We start from the raw sequence: 19,806 nt of genomic DNA, 5'->3' as shown, positions 1-19,806 counted from the left end.
TGAAATGCAGTGAAGCAGAAGTTTAAAGTGGCATGATATGGAAATGCTCCGGTACGGTGCAGGCTCAGTGGATGTAAATGGTTAACGGGACGGCGTGGCGGTCCGTGGTGACGTGACGTACTGGTTTCTGCTGCTTTGGGCCGCAGTTTGTTCAGGAGGACTCATATATCCCAAACTACGACTCTTTCCAACAGAGCACCAGCTGTCGTCGGATAAACATCCTTAAAAATGGGCAACTGTCAAGTAAGTACCATCTCTTAAAGACAATTTAGAAAAATAGTAAATCAGTTTGGGCTTCGCTCGGGGGCTTTAGAGTTTCATGTTGAGGATTTTGATCCAGGGAATCGCCAGGAGGAACAGATTCAGGGGAGCAAGGGCTTCATTTCTTGAGTACATGTTGTATTTATTGCGTATTTTTTGCGTGATGGGTCGAACAACGCAGTGTCTCTAATCGACGTCAGTAGTTGCGCAGATCACGTAGGCCTAAATCGTAACAAATCTTGTTTTGACTGAAAATTAGAGCGCTGGTCTCAGATTCTTAATATTTGGTGTTTCTTTAAATGAAGCCGGGTGAAAACGTCGCAAATGACACGGTGTGACAGACAGCCGTGTCTGGGTTTACGCAGAGGAAGCGGCCACTCCCCTGCGGAGATCATCACAGCTCCGTTAGATGTGTGCGTGGATGAAAGAGTAGAGCTCTTACATTAGGCAAGGGTAGAGTCCATGCATGTGCAAAGATGGGGGAAGGGTGTCTATTTCTGTCAGCATTCTGTGTTTTTGGTACATTTATGGTCATTTATTTATTGTTTTACCTCACAAATTAGCAGTGACACAAGCTTTCAACTAGCAACAACTTGTTTTATTGCGTTTTGATTATTAATTGCTTAAAAATACTTTTAAGTGCTTCACAATTTAAATAACATCCTACTTCATATTCAGAAAATAGAATCTGATTCTGTGAAGAGTCAAACAGTTTGCTATATGTTTACCTTGTTATAGTAGAGAAGTGGCATTTAAGTAGTTTTAATTGCTGCAGATGATGTGGTTCCCTTGTTGGGCTGCCTCTCAGACCCCTGTTGGCCCCTGGACTGCACTTGGTCACTGCCAGTTATTCACGCGGCCCCCACCGAGTTTGTTTAAAGGCCCTGAATTCCTCAACCAAAGCATTGTGTCATCGTCCTCCCCTCCCCCATCTGCCAGCTGCTCCTGCATCCCTGTCTCAGATCCCGCTGAACTTCATTTACTGAAACAATGATCAGTTTGATAGAACCAGCTGTTTTTATTCTTTGTATTTCATCTAAAGAACAATCTGTCTTTTATTCTCTTAGCCCACAATTGTGCCCTACGAGGAGTTTGATGTCGTAGCAGACATCAAGGCCATTCGGAAAGCCTGCAAAGGCTTTGGTAAGGTGGAAATATTGAAAGTATAGCATAAGAATATATGGATGTTTTTTTAATTCTTGTAATGTAGTAAAGTGTTACTTGCAAATGACATTGTTTATCATTGTGTTTTGTGTTGTTTTCCCTTCAGGAACTGATGAACAGGCCATCATTGACATCCTGGCAAACCGCAGCTCATATCAGCGTCAGGAAATTAAACAGGCCTATTTTGATAAATACGATGATGTGAGGAAACACAGAATATTATCCGCATGTCCTTTATCTTGTACCATTTCACATTTTCATGTGAAATATATCAGAAAATCAGCATTTCTCTCTGTTTCTGGTCCTTTCTGTTATTTCACTTCTTTGTCTTTGTGATAGGAGTTAGTGGATGTGTTGAAGAGCGAGTTGTCGGGGAGCTTTGAGAAGGCTATCCTCGCCATGCTGGACCCGCCCGTCATCTACGCTGTGAAGGAGCTGAGGAAGGCCATGAAGGGAGCGGGCACAGATGAAGACGTCCTGGTGGAGATCCTCTGCACCGCCACCAACGCCGTCAGTCAAAATCAAATCAAAAGCATCATCTCAAATGAACAATGAGTTAATACATCAGGAATCTGTGTGCCATTATGTTGAATTGCTTGTCAAATGTCTTCATCTTGTCTTTAATTATTTTCCACAGGACATCGCCTTGTTCAAGGAATGCTACTTTCAAGGTAAGCCAATATGCAAATGAAGCCTTTAACTTTTCAAAAATGACTACACAAAGCCAAGTTACATGGTTTAAACAGGATTAAAACATTTCACTTATGAAAACATTACTTGACTTTCCAGCCATCCCATCCATACTGTTCTATAGAAGTTCATATCTTATGAGGCATACAAACCATATTGTGCGGTTATTAAACCTCTCACCCTCTAAGTTACTAAATGTCACTATTTCCCAACCTTGTATTTTGACCTGGAGGAAATGGCTACCCGTGACTCATTTGGGCTTGCGTACATTCACACTTTGTTTAGTCAAGGCCCATCCTGCTGCAACTTCCTGTTTTCTGTGATAAAAGTGATGAGTGCTGATTATAATTAGCAACATTTTCTTTCTTATTTCATCAATGGAGGGTTTGTTTTACATCTAATGTTGACGTCATATGTTTTTCTCTCTAAACTTGGTTTTGGTTTTTGGTGGGAAGACACATGCCTTTGGTGTGAGCGACCCAGGTTCAATCCCCCACTGTGGGGACACATCCACCAATGTGTCCCTGAGCAAGACAGTTAACGCCTAGTTGGTCCAGAGGCCTGCGAAATGTAAAGTAATCCTATCTTGCAATTTACATTTCTCTTGGCGTGCTTCTTACAGACATATTCAAAATAACAGTTTGTGATTTTCACTTTCTAGTAAGACATTCTGTTAAGTTAATAATTAAAGTAGGATTGTGAGTGACTGGGGCAAAGTTAAGTAGGTGCAACTTAAACTGATGATATCAGTATTGCTTGCTAGGATGAGGTAGTTAGGCGGATTGGTTGGCTTGTTTGGTGTCAGGATCCTGCTGGTGCTTGCTATAGCTGCTGATTTTATGGACTCAAGTGTTGACTCGGCTGAGTATCACCTCTTGGCTCGGGTGAGAACAGCATTCAAAGGCAGCTAAGGTATGACAGGTCAGGATTAAAGAATGGTGTCACCTGTCTTACCTACCCTAATGGTAGGTCAAAACATCAATTAGCATTAATACTGGGATTCAATGAGAATGCTCACCCAACCTTTGCCATGTGCTGTAGTTCCTGTGGGGCTCAATGTTGATGTATTCACTCATAATACGTTGTTTCTTCCTGGCACAATGTAAAATAACTAACGTGACAGTTGGGCTGTGTCAGAAAACGTGATATATTTTGTAGTGCACTACATTTACTGTCCATCATTTTATTTGTATGTCCGAGCGCGTAAGTCCCTATATAGTGCCCTCAAAAAATCCACAATAGAACAAAAACATTTAATTTTCAATCCCTCAATGCATCAAATTGTATAGATGCAAAAATCATAGTTATATATATTATAGCAAAATGATGATTACGAGTGTTCCAAATCTGAATAAAAATGACGATATTTACTTTTCTAATCACAACCGTTGCAGCTTCCTCAGCCCCCATTTTCACAAGTTTAAAAAAATGTTTGTGGTCCCTCCCCTTCCGCTACGTAGCCAAGATGGAGACTGTGAGATGGAAACTTTCCACACTCAACATTTTGACCATTATGTGTACACCATGCGGGTGCTCATAGTGCACTGCATTTTGCCATACTTGTTAGTGTGAACACTCTTATGCACTCGAAATAGCAAGTGTAAGTACAGAAGGGAGTGAATTGAGACACAGTATTAGTCACACAGACAGGAGTCTGTCATTGAAGAGGCTAACTGGTGGTGTTATTAAACTAAAACGCCCTGCAGCCACATGACTTGAACCGAATGCAGTGAGCATGACAAACTTGTACTTAATGGTAGAATGTAGGGGTGGACTATATATATATATATATATATATATATATATATATATATATATATGAGACATAAAATAAACAGTGTGAATTTTCATTTGACCCTTTTGTTTACATTTTGTCACTCTTTCAGTGCATGAACGTGATCTTGAAGCAGACATTGAGGGAGATACAAGCGGGGATGTAAGAAACCTGCTCATGGCTCTTTTGCAGGTAAGTGGCCTTGACTTTCTACGCCGTTCGCGTAACTGAACTCCTCCCGTCTGATGTTGGACTGAAATTGAGCTCACTCTCTCTAAACACACATACGCACGCTGGCCACTTTCCAGACACCCTCTCATTAGTAAAACAGAAACCAGATACAGCTGCTTCAGTCCGAGAGAAAGGCTTAACCACACAGTAATCTTACTCTTCTTCTTCGTTCAGGGCAACAGAGATGAGAGTTACGAGGTGGATGAGGATCTGGCTGAACAAGACGCTACCGCTCTGTTTGAGGTACTGTGTCAATGTTAAATACGTGTTCCTTGCCATCTCATCGCAGATTCATTCATCCTGAATAGTGATATTTGTTGCAGGCCGGTGAGGGTTGTTTTGGCACAGATGAGTCCACTTTCACCCACATCCTGGCCACCAGAAATTACCTGCAGCTCCAGGCCACCTTCAAGATATATGAGCAGGTAGGTTTCTGTGTCACGCTGTCTGCAGCTGCGGTGATATGACCTGACATTTCATCTTCAGCTAGCATGTGAATTAATCAGGGTTACCCTTGAGACGTGCTGTTTGTTCTCATGCAGGTGCAGACAGACTTTAATTTAAAATGTCCTGAACTTTTTTAATTATACTTCAAACATAAATCAATATTCACAATCCTTCTGGGGAGATTAGGAGGAAATTGCAGGCCTGGAAAAGGAAGCCTTACCACTTAAAGGCAATGCTAGTCCTTTAATTCAACTAGTAATTTTCTCTCCATAGCTCTCTGGGACTGAAATCCTAGATGCCATCGAGAATGAGACTTCTGGGACGCTAAAAAAATGCTACATTGCTCTTGGTTAGTATGAAACGCAAACAACAAATTGTCCAAATAAGATAACACATAAAGATGATGTCAGTGGCTCACATAGTAAAATATAAAGCAAGCTGAGTTGCTTTTTGTGTATCTCATCATGGACTAACACTTTGAGTGGGTAAAGACAATGGTGGATGCTGAATGTTGAATTGAAGTTTCCAATTAACAGACGGTATTTAGTTGTATTGGGAGGAACTGATGGTGTTAATGAAAGCTTTTCTTCCTCCCCTCAGTGAGAGTTGCGAAGAACCCTCAGCTCTACTTTGCCCGACGTCTGAACAAAGCCATGAAGGAGCGGGCACCGACGAGGACACCCTCATTCGCATCATTGTGTGTCGCTCTGAGGTAATTTCACTAAAACATCAACAGGTGGAGCCAAATATTCAAACTTGTTTTTTGGTTTTCTTTTTTGGTTTTATTTGGGATAAGTAAGGTTAAAGTCCAGTGCCAACAAAACCAAAAATAAAACCTTTTTTTTCTGCAACACATTTTTGTTTTGGAAGGTGTGATGTCATGCCACAGCAGTGGTTCTCAAACTGGGACACGTGGGACACAGGATTCATTATGGTGACATAAACAAACAAGTGCTCTGATGCCGGCAAGGCTCTTTTGCTAACCTGAATCTTGTTTATTTCAATCACCTTTGATGTTAATAAAATTTAACTTTATTTTTGCTGCAGTGCGAAGGCATTAACTTTTTTTCTTTCCTTCTCTGAAGGGATGCGTGACAGAAAAAGTTTGAGAACCACTGAGCTACAGACGTGAGGGCTTTGACCCCATACTTAATGTACTGTAGTAACCTGTTTTACTGTAAAATATAGATAATGCGAGATCTCCCCCATCCCAACCTTATTTTGAAACAAAGGCATACTTACTTTAAGTTTATTAGTGAAGCAAGATGTTTTTTCTTGGCCTTTTTGTTGTTGTGGGAGCATTTGAAAATATATAGTAGTAGACTTATCTAGACTTGTGGAAGCTACTTAGTGTCCATTTCAACTTATAACGTATACATTTAATTTTTAATTATTTTCAATAATGTACCACTACGTGTAAAATTGCTGTTCTTTTCTGTCACAACAGTATTTTCCCTGTCTGAAGTCTTGGTTACACATATAAGTAGCAAACATTGTCTTTCTTCAGAAAAATCCCAATTTATTATGATAATTTTGCTTTTCATAAAGATTTTAGACAGCAAAAAGTTGCAGCACTGTGAACAGATGAAACCAGAATGTGTAAAAATTAAATTATTGTGACATTACTTTAAGGAAGTAAGATTACTGCAGAATGCCGTTCTCCATGTTTGTGTTTCAGACTAATATAAAGACTCTAAAATGCACAAAGCTTGACCTCTTTTTCTTGTTGTCAACAGTACGATCTGGAGACCATCAAGGACATGTATCTGGAGAAGTACGACGTGCCTCTGAAGGACGCCCTGAAGGACGAGTGCAGCGGCGACTTTAAACGCCTCCTCGTGGCCATCTGCCACTAAACATCGGAGGGTTTCAGCAGAGCGGACGTGGGCGAAAGAGGCACGGACAGCAGAGAATTTATACTGAGGGCGCTGCTGTTTTTTGTCTAACAAACTAATACTACTCCGTGTAACATTATGTCGGGAGCAGGAGGGTGATAAAATAATTAACCTGGCATGTCTTGTCCAAGTTACTGTGAATTTGAATGCCTCTCCTTTTTAACTTATTCCACAGACATTAGTTACAAAATCCCCGTTGAACTGGATTTGCTCATCTGTCTGTGAAACTACCGTTTCGGTCAATTACTGCCCATTTCTTAGTCGATTTTATGCGCCAGTTCTTAAATCCTTTACCAGCATTTATACAGTGGTGAAGCAAGTTTTAGTCACTGTAAACAAGCACCAAGATTTATACATTTCCAACGCTCACAGGAGCCAACTGATGTCACACTGATTCATTTACACTGAGTGTGATTTGATCAGGTGGTTTGAGGCTCGAGAGGATAATCTCATTGTAAACATGAGACATTTTTGTACACTGGGAAAGCTATGGCCTCAGTATGCCTTTCTGCTGCTGCATTTACTGATATATTGAGACAATACATGTTACATCATTATCTTTATATACTGTTTAATCAAATAATTCATGTTTGATTTTATTTTTTCCAGGGCTATCTTTCACCCTCCATGCCCCCAAACACAGTGACTGTTGTACTTCACTGCTGTTAAAACTAATGCAATCACTCCATATGGCTTGAAGTTTGTGCTTATAAGTGAAGAAATGTGCAAGTTTGTGATGAATGAAAATTAGTTTGTGTCATGAAGGAAATGCAAAGTTATGTGAAATGGCATTTTATACATGTTCCTGATTCGCTGAAGAGAATATATATTTGATCAGCTGCTTATTGAGAAGAAACTATATATTGATTTACAGTATGTTGCATTTTTCTTCTTAACTACAACTAGAAAAACGTGACAAATCCAAATACACCTCACCTTGTTATACCTTTTTTTTTTTTTGTATTTCACGACTAACACAGTAGAGTGTTTAATAGATAACATTATTTAGTTTACTGTTTTAGGTAGGCCAGAGGGTATATGAGAAGAAACATTTAACATCTGGACAGTTTGATGTCTCTAACAGTGTGTCTCAACATGGCAGCTGAGATTTGTTAAAATTACCACTACTGTAAACATTTTGCAACAAGCTGAGTAAAAACTCAACTGAACTGCAGTTACATGAGATAGTTACAACGTGAAGGACGTCTCTTGGGTTTGTGGGACAAGTGTTTGCCTCTCTATAGCCAAAGAATTTAACTAACTTCAAATAAAGTTCCCTGTAACGTCATCGTGCCTGGTTTTATTTGAATTTTAACTGTCTTTGATACACTAATTATTGCACACATAGTATAACTAGACCACATAGCTGGAATTGACAGAGATTTTCTTTTTACATGTGCAGTTGTATCCTGGTTTTTGGAGTATCCTGGGTTATGTGTAGCACATGTAAGCACCATATCCTGCTTTCAGAAACCAGGATATGCTACCCGGAGTACTCCAACAGAAATCAGGATACTGTTTCATGTAAACACCATATCTAAGTTATCTTTGTTGGTACAGGACATATTAACTTAGATGGTGAGAAATGAAGACACAGCTGCACACAGATTATAAACATAGTGTTTAGACTCATGAATACAGGGATATGAATAACCAGGTTTTGCATGTTCCATGTAAACATCATATCTCAAAGATCAAAATCAGGATACTAATGTGCATTTAAACACACCCATTCATATGCCTCCAATGGAGGTTTAGACATTTGCACTGAAAAACAAAACAAAGAACTTTGAGTTGGTGTAGTACATTGTCAATAACTTATCAGTTACAGAAATACTAAACTCTCCTGATGTACACACGTTAAAATCTAAAATCATTGTAATAACTACTCTAGTACTTGTACTTTACTTGATTATTTCCATTTAATGCTACTTCTACTCCACTATATTTCAGAGCTTAATATTGTACTTTTTACTCCACTACTTATACTTGATAAATGTAGTGAACTAGCTAATTTACAGATTTAGATTAATAATATAAAATAGTATCAACAAATAAAATGTTCTATATATTATTATAGATTATGCTACACAGCAGTATATAAGATAATTGAAAATAGCTCCATCTGATATATATTAATCTAATTGGCTAAACACGGTAGTGGAATGCAGGACTTTTACTTATAAACGAGTATTTCTACACTTACTAATTTTACTTATGCATACTTTTTCCTCCGCTGCTGTTCAGTTTGCAGAAAGTTACTGAAAGTTTTTGCGACGTTTAAACGGATAACGATGCCGTTGTCGTGGCAACACAACAGCGCTCTATAGCAGATCAATATGATTTCCATGACAACCTCATCAATCACTCAGTGGCCGTCAAGCATGCAAACAATCAGTGACGCTATGAGAGGACACGCCCCCTTTAAGCATTTCACCGCTCTTTTGCTGCCTTTAAGGACTGTGGGGAATATATAAATTAATAATGTATATTGATACATGTAAACCCACACGCATTTTAACAGCTGGTGATACTTAGTAGAAGCATTGTGCCTAATTTAAAGAATATCCCAAAAATCAAAGTGTAATGATGGTGGTGACGCAATGGATAAAATGTCTGCCTTTGGTGTGAGAGATCCGGGTTCGATTCCCCACCGTGACCCATCTACCGATGTGCTCCCTGAGCACTTAACCCCTAGTTCAGAGGCGTGTAGCAATTGTAAGTCGCTTTGGATTCATAGAAGCATCAGCTAAATGAATAAATGTAATGATGTTGTCAGAAGTTAGTTAGTGTATGTTGTCACAGGGGGAACCAAAAGAGTTGGGAAGTTGAATTTAAAAGTATTGGCCACTCAAATTATCTATCTGGTGATCTAGCTTGCCTCCACCTCAAGCGTTTTTCCACGTGTCCAGACACATGGGTATGAATTATATTTAATGCTGTTGCCTATCATACAGTTTGCAACTTTAGCCTTTGAAGGCTGTGGGATCTCTGTACTGTAAATATGTAATGAAAAAAAACTAAAATAAATAATATGAACATTTGGGTCTGACTTTAAGAATTCCAGTTGCCTATTTAAATTGTCTTGAATTCTTTTGAGGATAAGCAGCTGCTGGAAAGCTAAAAAGGAGTCCCCTTTTAATAATAGCAATCATTTCGAAATATGACTTACAGACGGCTAATTTGAGGGCACGGTAACCCAACAAGATTACAGGGTACAGCGTTATGAAGCGTTTACCTTTAATATAGTCGTGAGAAATCCGACTTTCGGTCGAGCCCTGAAGGCAGCGTAATGTCTCAATCGCGTCAGTGGACTGTGGCACCGCCCCTGTCTCAGACATGCACGCTGTGGTCTCGCATTTTTTCACTCGTCTCTGTTTATATTATCGAAAAACGGTGCATTTCACACGGAGTGAGATTTCAGTGCAGTGCAACACAAACACGGGAACATCTCCAACACTTGTTTTACCCGCTGGACTGTCTTGAAGGTACGTTGTCCTGTGTGTTTCACTGGCTGTGTTGGTCCTTTTCCCCCTATTTGCTGGTAATTACAGTCATTAGCATCCATCTTGGTAGGAGCTAATTAAAACCACTGCAAGAAGAAATGGTTGGCCCTTTAGCCTACTAAATACCTTTGTGTGTTTTATGAGCTATTTAACTTCTGTCATGCCAAATATGTTGATTAAAATAAACGTACTAATTAAAACACCATTATATTCGTGTAATTAATCAATAGGGGTAAAGATAATAGGCCTGCTGAGTTGTCTTTGCATTATGGCACTTTATTAGTGTTTTTACCTGCTAGCACTGAAAAATGTAAAATGTCTTTAGAGGTTGCGGTAGGTCAGTGCCATGAGAGTCATTCACACCTTGTGTTGGGGCCAGATTAATCACTGCAGCACTCACTTGTGTTTAGCTGCTGCAGCCTGCACATGTTAAAGAGTCCACTATCATCTCCATGGAAACATGGAGTAAAACAGTGATGTCCACTTCCTGCAACAAAAAAAAAAAACAAGTACATAAACTAAGATATGTTGCTTCCAGACGTCATGCGCCTGAATGTACCACAACTTGTTTGCATAGACTCTTCAGCCAATAACCACATTCAGTTACACCTTAAAATTATAAACAAACTAATAATTTACAAAATACAAGTAGGCTAATACATGACTGGTGATGATATAGCCTAATGCATCATTAATGTATCGTGAATTCCTGTGGTGATAAAGTCACTGTCACTTTATGTGATCAGTTAAAGGGACACTCCACCAATCTCACACAATGATGTCTTCTGCAGCTTCTTATTGGACAAATAACCCTGATGATGTGATAAAAGTTACCACATCCTCAATAGGAATGAGGTTATTGGAGTCTGACAGAAGCGTGCATTTAGAAGGCAGAGGTGTGTAATGAAAGATGCTATTGAAGTGCATTATGGGAAACGTGGGTTTCAGTGTTTTGAGCTCGAGGGACTGAAAGTCAGGACATCTCTGCATCTGCTGCTTTGGATGTGTCTCTGGTAATGTGGACAAGTCACTGACCAAATGTAATACCCAGTTTTTCTTTCTCACTTTATTACATTTCATAATTGTAACCTGTTATTATGCGCTGACCAGCAACCATTCCTTTAAAAAAAAAAAAATTAAATATAACAAAATAAAGAAATACTAGCCCGTACATGACGTGATATAAACAAAGACTGCTGGGTGCAGCTACATTCTCATCCAAACAGAGTTTGTCATGTTTTTTGTCTGTCAAACAAATATCGCTAAAGTTGATCTGTGTATGATTGTATGTGCAGCATTAAAGCTGATTTGATTGGTTTGTTTCAACAGAAAGCCAAGTGCACACAAGTCTTGTAAATTGCAGGATGCATGTCTCCACACGCTGCAACTTCTGGTTTTTGATCCCACTGAAGTTCTGCAGTAGAAAGAAGAAGAAACAGCCGTTTGTTTTAAGTGAATTGTTCTGTGAGGATGTAATAGTGATAGATTTTACAGTCCAGTATACACAAATGTGATGTTAGCTGTAGTAGCTGTCTGGAGCCGGTGTGCTGGCTCCATTCTCACTAACATGTACAGTACGAGACCAGATGTGAAACAAAATGGAAAATATGCATCAACTGGGAAAACATTTGTTTATTCACACCATCAAGCAACATAGAAATTCTGAAGCCTGATTCTAAAATACATTTAGGGCATCACTGCTCAGTCTCAACTAATGCATGATTTATCATATGTTCTAATGAATGTATTCATCATATCATATATCATGAACTCATGTGGCTCAGGATTAATAAATGATTAGGTTGCTATCAGTTTTGTCTTCCTTTATTAAGTTATTCAGTACAAAGGTAAAATCATTGTACACTGCAGTCATACAATAACAAAGATGCAGCGAGGATTGCTTGTTAATCATTAGTAAACAGTTCACCACATTAACTGAACCAACCTGATGATGTCATGGAGAGGGAACCCTGAACGCAGTTGATGAAGACGTGTGTCGTTTTTTTAACTGCAAAGGACATGAACGTGCAGCTATTAGCTATTCTTTTGTTAGTTGCAGTTCATTCATATGCATTTCTCATAACGTGATGTTTCACATGCATGACGTGATGCTAATGTAGCCTACTTAAAGCTATAACTAGAGCCTTTATTGAATTAATAACAAATGAATGCTATGCAATCATTTGTTTTTATGAATATTATTTTGCAGATAAGTAACTGTAAATTCTGATTAACTTCTGTTTATTAGTGACAAAATATATTTTACTAGAACAGCTCTCAGTGACCATTGCTGTTGCTGCCATTAAACAAATAAACAAGGACTTTGTCCTACCTTATAAAAAACAAAAAGTTAATTGTATCACTTAATCTGGGGGAAGAAAAGTAAAAGTAATTATGACTTTTGTATCTCATCATTTCGTCTTACTATCTTATGAGAAAACATCTTATGATTATGAAAAAACAATCTCATGATTAAAAGAAAAGTGATGGGAAGCTTGACCAGGTCAGAGTCACTCCGTTCATTCAGGAGCAGCAAGCAAAACCAGCACAGGATGCTTCATGTCACAAGACCATTGATGTGTGACGGTTAACTCACAGTTAAGTCATGCGTTTATTTCGGGCCAACAAATTTGTTGTAAACCAGTGAAGTGTAAAAAAAAAAAAATAAGAAGAAGAAATTCTACTTCTGTCCAACAGCAGAGCAACATCTTGTCTTAAAGGATCAGCTATATGTATTACTGTATGTCTCAAGCTTGCTGCATTTGGTTTTTGTTTATATGGCAAGTTAATGACTTCATGGTTCATTGCATGATGAATATATGAAGTAATAGTGCCTTTTATTATTTTAATATCCAGTGACAGCAGTTCATGTAACGTGATGCAGTAAATCTCGGCGCAGTAATTCAAGTATCAAAGAAATTCCTACGTAACAGTACTTAATTTAATAATAAGGATGTTGAGCCATGTTTTAGTTTAACAGCGTGAAACCACAAAAAAGTGATTACATTTTAATTAACTTGCAGGCAAAGGATGACTTTTTTAGACAATAGGCATTGTTGTTACATTGAGATGACCAACTTGGGCAACACCAAAACCTTTTGACATTTATTTGTTTTGGCGATTGTCCAACATTCACTTGTACTCAATCAGAAAAACTGCTGCAGTCCTGAGAAAATATTTTTTTTGACAATCTGTGTTTAAAGTATTAATACATGTATTTTTACAATATACTATGAAACCATGTTCAAATTTGCTGGGTAGTAAAATGGCCTGACACAGTAAAACAACAGTATTTCTGGAGATGTTATGGATATACTGGATATTAGTTTAAAAATAGTTCAGGTTTAGGTAAGCAGGTTTTTATAAACCCAAACAATATATTTTAAATGCATAAAAATACTTTTGTGGCAAATCTTACCATTTATGGTAGTGGTTGACTGATATGGATTTTTCAATGGCCGGTGCTGATATTTAGGGAACAAGGCCAATATATAATGCCGATATCAAAAGAATAAAAGTTGTATAATTCCATTTTTCCTTGCAGAGTTCAGTGTAATATACATATTATCTTAACCTGTAATGTGTTGTTTTAGATGGGATTGTTATTAATTAATGAAATAGAAAAATACATTGTATTGTACTGTAGATTACATAACGTGACTGGTGTTTAAGGGAGAGTGGGGTACAGTTTGTCAGAAGTGACGTCATTCAAATGCATTACTCTCTACAGTATGACTGTAAAACTAGCCAGTAATGGCTTTCGTTTAGTAGATCTGCTGTCATTTGGATGATATATCGGCCTCGTGAGCGCAGGGATCGGTATCTTAAAATGCCAGATATCGACCCACTAATTTAAAGAGTAGAGACTGACGGCTACTTTATAGACTAAGAAAAGTCTGAATGTAGTTTTAGCCAAAGGTACACAAAGTAAAGTATCAATTCTGACAATGTCTTTCTTTGGGGTGTCTTAAACAGTATGTAAAATACTTCATGAATCTCTCCGAACATCTCCGTGAGCGTTTCTAGGTTACATATAACCTGCCTCTTGTCCTGTTCCCAGGTTTGGAGCGATGTCATCCGTGTGGCAGCAGGAGCCATCAGGTTATTCTGCCTGTGTAGAGATTGACTCCAGCTCTGTGAGGTGCAAAGACAGGCTCACCTCTCCGGCCTGGCTGAAGCAGGAACAAGACGAACTCCGCATCATCAAGTGGGAGAACTTCCAAACGGGACCCTCAGCTGATGCTGTTCAGGACAACACGCCCAGCAGTGCCATGTCTGGTCAGAGCATATTTATTCTTGAGTTGTTAATTGGTCTTTGACCTGTGGCCTGTACTACGAAGGGAGTTCAACCTACTCAGAGTTAACTCATCAGGCAAACTTGACAAACTCTGACCACCTACACTGGAGTTAAACGGTACTACGAAGATGGATAAGATGTTGGTTAGTGGAGTCGGTGTTAACCCCGTGTTAACTCAATTGGAGTTAGTGCGCGTTTGCATAAAAGTGTGTGCTCGGTTGTGCTTTTTTCGCAACGGCTCATGCTCCGTATTTCTCCAGAGGAATGCACGTTGGTAGTGTCAGGAAATTAAGAATGCAAAGACAAGTTAAGGGCTAAATCTAATATCGTGGCAGACTACAAAGCCAGGGAGGCTTGTTGGCTTCGTATTGAGTAAATTTGTAGCCTAATTATCTTCCCAGTGTTCTGATTGTAGTTCAAATCTATATTATGTAGCCTATTTTATGGGCTCTTCTTTTATATGTAATAAGATGTAAAGGTACAACTGCACATAAGGTTCATTGTAATAAAAAAAAGGAGCCTACAAGTAAAAAACTTTCTCTGACATTATATTCACACATTTATGAGAGAAACTTCACAGTGCAAGGCTGCAACATCACACACACACGTCTGCTGTGTAGTCTGCATGCATTGGAAAGTTATATTAAACTTTGCAATCAGATTTAGCAGTGAGGAAGTTTAGCCCACAATCACTATCATGCACCTTAGAGACTTTGCCGTGGATTGGGCATATTCAGAAGAAAACACCAGAGTGATTTTTTGTTACATTAATTTCAAGGGAATTTCCGATTTTTCTTCTTGTAAATTTCACACTTTCATCTAGGATTATTATTTATTTATTTAGGTTATTTCCCCCGACCCTGGCTCCCTATTTTTTGGACAAATAGTCTATCTAAATATGTGAAAACACTTGGGATAATTCAAGTACAGATGGGCTACATCTAAGAAACTATCCTGTTAATTAATTAAGAAATTTCCTCTCTAAAATCACCGGGGCTGCAGGGCTCGCTGTCTGAACGTAATGCTGTTGTGTTCAGAACCTCACTGCAACCGCAGTGGAACAAATCAGGATGAAATCTAAACGTATTTTATAAAGTGGTGTGTATTAATATCCTACTTCTCATCATTAACACTGAGTACAGATGTGTTTTGTAGTCCACGTGCAGGGTAACCTCGAGTTAACCACAAACAAAACCTGCTCGGAGCAGTTTAGAGATGCCGCGTAAATTGCCATGGCAACAGACCTCGGGTAACACCTATCCACCTTTCGTAGTACTGGTTAACCGGGAAGTTACACCCGACGTCACAAAGTCACTCCTGAAGTTACCTGGATAAGCCAGTTACCCCGCTTCGTAGTACAGGCCACTGAACCTCATCTGCCAAAAGCGGCAACTTCCTTTTTTATACCAATTGCATTGCTTCCTTTTGCCTATCGAAACACACTATAAAATGTTGTTTTTGGCTTTAGGCTTTGGCAATTGTCTTTTTTTTTAGAATACTCTAGATAATTGTAAATATTTATTGATGTTTTAAAATTTTTGATTATTCCTTTATAATATCTGCTCCACCAAACATAAACAAAAATAAAAAAGCAATGAAGTAATTTAAGCTTATGGAACTTGTTGTTGGAAGCTGTGTGTTTTAATGCTCTCCACGTGGCTTGTCATCCTCTAGCTGCCCCGCATGTAGAAAGCCTGCCCCCGAGAGTGCTGCTGACCATCACCAAGCTCCAGTGCATGCTGGAGAGCAAACAGGAACGCATTGCTGCGCTGGAGAGACAGGTGGAGGACCTGATGCAGGACCGCAAGTTCCTGAGGAGCCAGATTGAAAACCTCACAAGTAACCGCTCCATGCCAACTTTTGCGTCACCCAGTCCAGTGACTGAAGGTCAGTGTCTGAAGTGAAGCTTTGGGCAGTGCTCACCTTTAAAATATTCACACTGCTTGGGTGCTCGTACTCATGTCATTTTTGTTGATCATACACAGCTCCGAAACCCAGCAAAGTGCAGCACTCAGAAAACAAATCTCGGAAGAGAGAAAGAGTTTCTTGTAGTTCGGCTGACAGCAGCGACAGCAACTCTGAAGCGTCAGAATCATCTGAAGTTTCAGCGGCCTCAAGTGAACACAGACGGAAGAAACACCATAAGGACAAGAAAAGATCGAAGAAAGGGAAGGACTACAGCAGGAAGAGAGGTAGTAATCATGTCTCCAACGTCTTCATGAAGGCTAAAATCTCACCCATCAAATTCAGCCTTCAGAAAATGTAGAAAGGGACTGAGAAAGTAAAACTGGTTTAATGGATATCCTCAGTGACCATTTTGTAAATGTAAACACATTCAGCTTTTCCTAGATAATTCAAGTCAGAACCTGGATTCATTTCGAAAAAACAATCCTACTGTTGTGACGGCAAAAGTAATAATTGTGTGATGTCAGTTAGATTCAAAATGTACACGAAATACAAATAAAAATTCACCAGAGTCAGAGAATAAGACCGTGTACTTCAATTTAGAATTTGTATGAGAATTGTATAGGCTAAATCTTGTGTGGGGAGATTAAACTATTTCAAATTAAATTGTAAAGAAAGAAAAGTGTTTTTACTAACGTCCACTGGTAAGTAAGACAGCTTGTAAGAGTTAAAATTATTTCAAGAAAATACACTATTTCTTAGTTTAACATTATGTACTTTTGTGTCCATGTTTGTAATGGCTGCATGTTCTTCAGTACACAGTGTTAATTGCATATGCCTTGTCATTCATTCCACCAGCCACCGGCGTCCAGTATGTCATCCACCGCTACAAACAGGTCCTGTCAGCCTTCATCAAGAAGAAAAGCATGAGCGAAGCCTTCCGTCATCTGGGAATCGACCGCAACACCATCGCCAACACAGCGTCGATTGCCGAGCTCCATCTGGCCGGCAAAGACATGGTGCCCTTGGTGGGCATGTTCCGCCAAGGAGAAGAGACTCTGGTCAGCTACGCTCATAGGTGCACCTTGGTCATTGACAGCGACGCTGACCTTTCCAGGAGAATAGACCACATGAAAGCAAACGGCGAGCTTCTGCCCATCTCAGGGAAAAGGCCGAGGGCGTTGCATTCACACCTGCAGCAGCTGGGGGGCGCTGCAGAGAGCATTTTAATAGGTTGATGATAATTTCATTGCATTGAGAAGGGGTGAAACATAATGCCTTCACAAAATGATGTTCTTTGTTTGTTTTTACTCAGTCTGAGCTGCTGGATTTAACTGTTTCATGTAGCATTTTTGCATTTCTACAAGGGGAACAAATTATTGATTATTTTCAGTATATGCTTTTCAAGAAATCAGGACGGCTAAGTCTTTTGTTAAAACATACTTTTATAGATGAGCCTTTCCTGATTTTAGTTGATTTTAATTAATTGTATTTTAACTGTATTTTAATTTTATAACTTTCTTCCTGCTTTTACCGTGTATTTTGTTTGCTGTGTTTTATTTTGTTTGCTCTTGTGAAAGCACTTTGTAACATTCTTTTGAAAAGTGCTCTAAAAATAAATATATTATTATGATTATTATTATTATTATTATTACCCACATATAAATATTTAGGAATGTATATTTTGTACTTGATAGCCATGAAAATAATGTTTGGCTGTTTTCACTAATGGACATTTTCTTCATTATTTAAGAGTAGATGTGTGTGCAGTGTTAGAAACACCCACAAGATGGCAGTGCTCACATATTAGATTATGTTTACAAATCACTCCTCTTGTCTTTCACTCCAAAATGGTGGATAGTCAAATTTCCAGAACCAGAACCTTGCTGGAGGTGTAACTTTATGTTCATAGACTTTGTGAAAATAATTTTGTTGCCATTATCCTGTGATTCACATGCTATAATTGAAGTGAGCGATTTTCAAACTGCATTTGTTGCAAAGTGTGTTAATGTTTCTGAACTGCCTACAAATGAAATATGAAAACACTTGTTTGTTGATACAGACATTTCAGTGAGTTATGTTGCCTTTGTTTTTTAAGTGGCATGTATCAACACATTTTCACATGATACTACTGTACGTGACCTTTAATAGAGCTACTGAATCTGTAACCTTTCAGACAGGAATTCAAAATCACTTGATCCCAGGTCAGCAGATGGTAAAGGACCCTTGAAGTCAGCATTACATCAACACCAAATCATGTAACTTGAGATGAAATGTGATAACAAATTAAATGCACTGCAGTAGAACTCTATACGGCATTAAATGTGGCCCTAGTCCCAGAGGCATATTTGTCTCTTGACCAGAGGAATGGGCAGCACCAGTTGTGTAGACAGATGGGAAAGCTTGGTAAGACATCCTTGGGCGATGGTAAGTGTCACCTCGAAGTGTTGCCATTGCCTTCCCTGCTGTTTACTTTTCACATGGAGTGACAAATTACTCGTGCAAAGCCATTACAGGGGCTGCACCCAGGCTGTTTATCTTTGCATGGGACTCTGTCACTGTCACTCTCATTCACACGCCGACTATCTGCTTATCTTTCACTCTCACACCCCAATCTGTCTGTCCCCTCCCCCCTGTCCTCTTCTGTTATGAACTCATTCAGTCATTTCTCATTACCTATCGCTTATCCATCTCTTCTTCACACTTCCTTTTCCTTCTGTCTCATTTGTACAAGAACAAAATCTGGTGGTGTTTCGGAGAGTGTAGAAACACTTCCTGCCAGCAGAGTGACCTACAGTTCCTCTCAGCCTATACACAGCCAGAGGGGACAGGTGCATGCTGGTCTGCTCAGCAGCATGAGGTAGGAAGAGGTTTGGTGTATCACTCTCTGCTTGCACTCACCTCTTCCCACCTCCTGAGGCATGAAAATGTCAGCTCTGCTCTCCGTGTCACCAGTGCGAGACGTGGAGTCAAGTTTTTCTCATATGAAAAGGACACTGAGAGTAAGGCACAGGATGTCCTTGATGTATATTTTGCCTGGACACCCCATGTTGGTCAGCATCTCCCTAAAAAAACTGCCTCCACCTGCTAATACTCCAGCGTGGCAGATGTGAATTTGGCACTAATGACTCAAGGTGATGAAGCTCATAGCTGAAGATGGAGATAGGACGTGGACCTAATCGAGCCTGAAGCATTCTCCCCTCCTCCCCCGGCCTTTTGACTCACACTAGTGTGGGGCCAGCTGGGACTCCATTTTGTGCCTTTCCTGGTTGCAGGTGCCACGTCATTGCGGAGGCTCCCTGTGCCTGATGGTTACAAAATCACCCCACCCCACCCCGTAGAGCTTTGATCCTGACCTTGACAAGAAGAGCATCTGGACATTCTCACAGAGAGTAGCTTGTAATAACCACCAATCACCCTCTTAATGGTGCAAGTAAAATGTGTTTGAAGTGAGTGAGTCCAAATGGGCCGGGGTTGTGTTTGTTATACTGGCAGTGTGTGCCAGACCTGCTGAGTAATACATGCCTCAGACATATTATATAATGGATTACAAGGTTTGTAGTGGAGCAAAAGAGCTCAGACTTGAGCAATTGATTTTATGCTCTCTGGGGAAAACAGTTCTTGGCTTGAAAAAAA

The 19,806-nt window shown here is 39.4% G+C and overlaps 2 protein-coding genes across 2 annotated transcripts; both read left to right on the top strand.

The window, feature by feature from the left end:
• Positions 1-87: 87 nt before the first annotated feature.
• On the top strand, positions 88-7,750 carry anxa13 (annexin A13). Its single transcript, XM_038731502.1, is given in 12 exon segments — positions 88-243; positions 1,329-1,404; positions 1,532-1,626; positions 1,765-1,935; positions 2,063-2,096; positions 4,002-4,081; positions 4,295-4,363; positions 4,444-4,545; positions 4,841-4,916; positions 5,168-5,221; positions 5,224-5,279; positions 6,304-7,750. Coding segments are annotated over 12 exon segments (948 nt in total). The 5' UTR covers positions 88-228; the 3' UTR covers positions 6,424-7,750.
• Positions 7,751-9,786: 2,036 nt separating this feature from the next.
• LOC119912344 (coiled-coil domain-containing protein 106-like) lies at positions 9,787-17,694 on the top strand. The gene is made up of 5 exons (XM_038731493.1): positions 9,787-9,950; positions 14,029-14,246; positions 15,940-16,152; positions 16,251-16,457; positions 17,029-17,694. Exons 2-5 carry the CDS (start codon positions 14,039-14,041, stop codon positions 17,406-17,408), a joined length of 1,008 nt encoding a protein of 335 aa, XP_038587421.1. The 5' UTR covers positions 9,787-9,950; positions 14,029-14,038; the 3' UTR covers positions 17,409-17,694.
• The last annotated feature ends 2,112 nt before the right edge of the window (positions 17,695-19,806 follow it).

Source organism: Micropterus salmoides, unplaced genomic scaffold, assembly GCF_014851395.1.
Source record: "Micropterus salmoides isolate LMB-PRFRI ecotype aquatic unplaced genomic scaffold, ASM1485139v1 Ms_hic_scaffold_1, whole genome shotgun sequence".
Lineage (NCBI taxonomy): Eukaryota > Metazoa > Chordata > Actinopteri > Centrarchiformes > Centrarchidae > Micropterus > Micropterus salmoides.
Note: the sequence above shows the minus strand (reverse complement) of the source record. Positions and strands in the feature narration are given on the sequence as shown.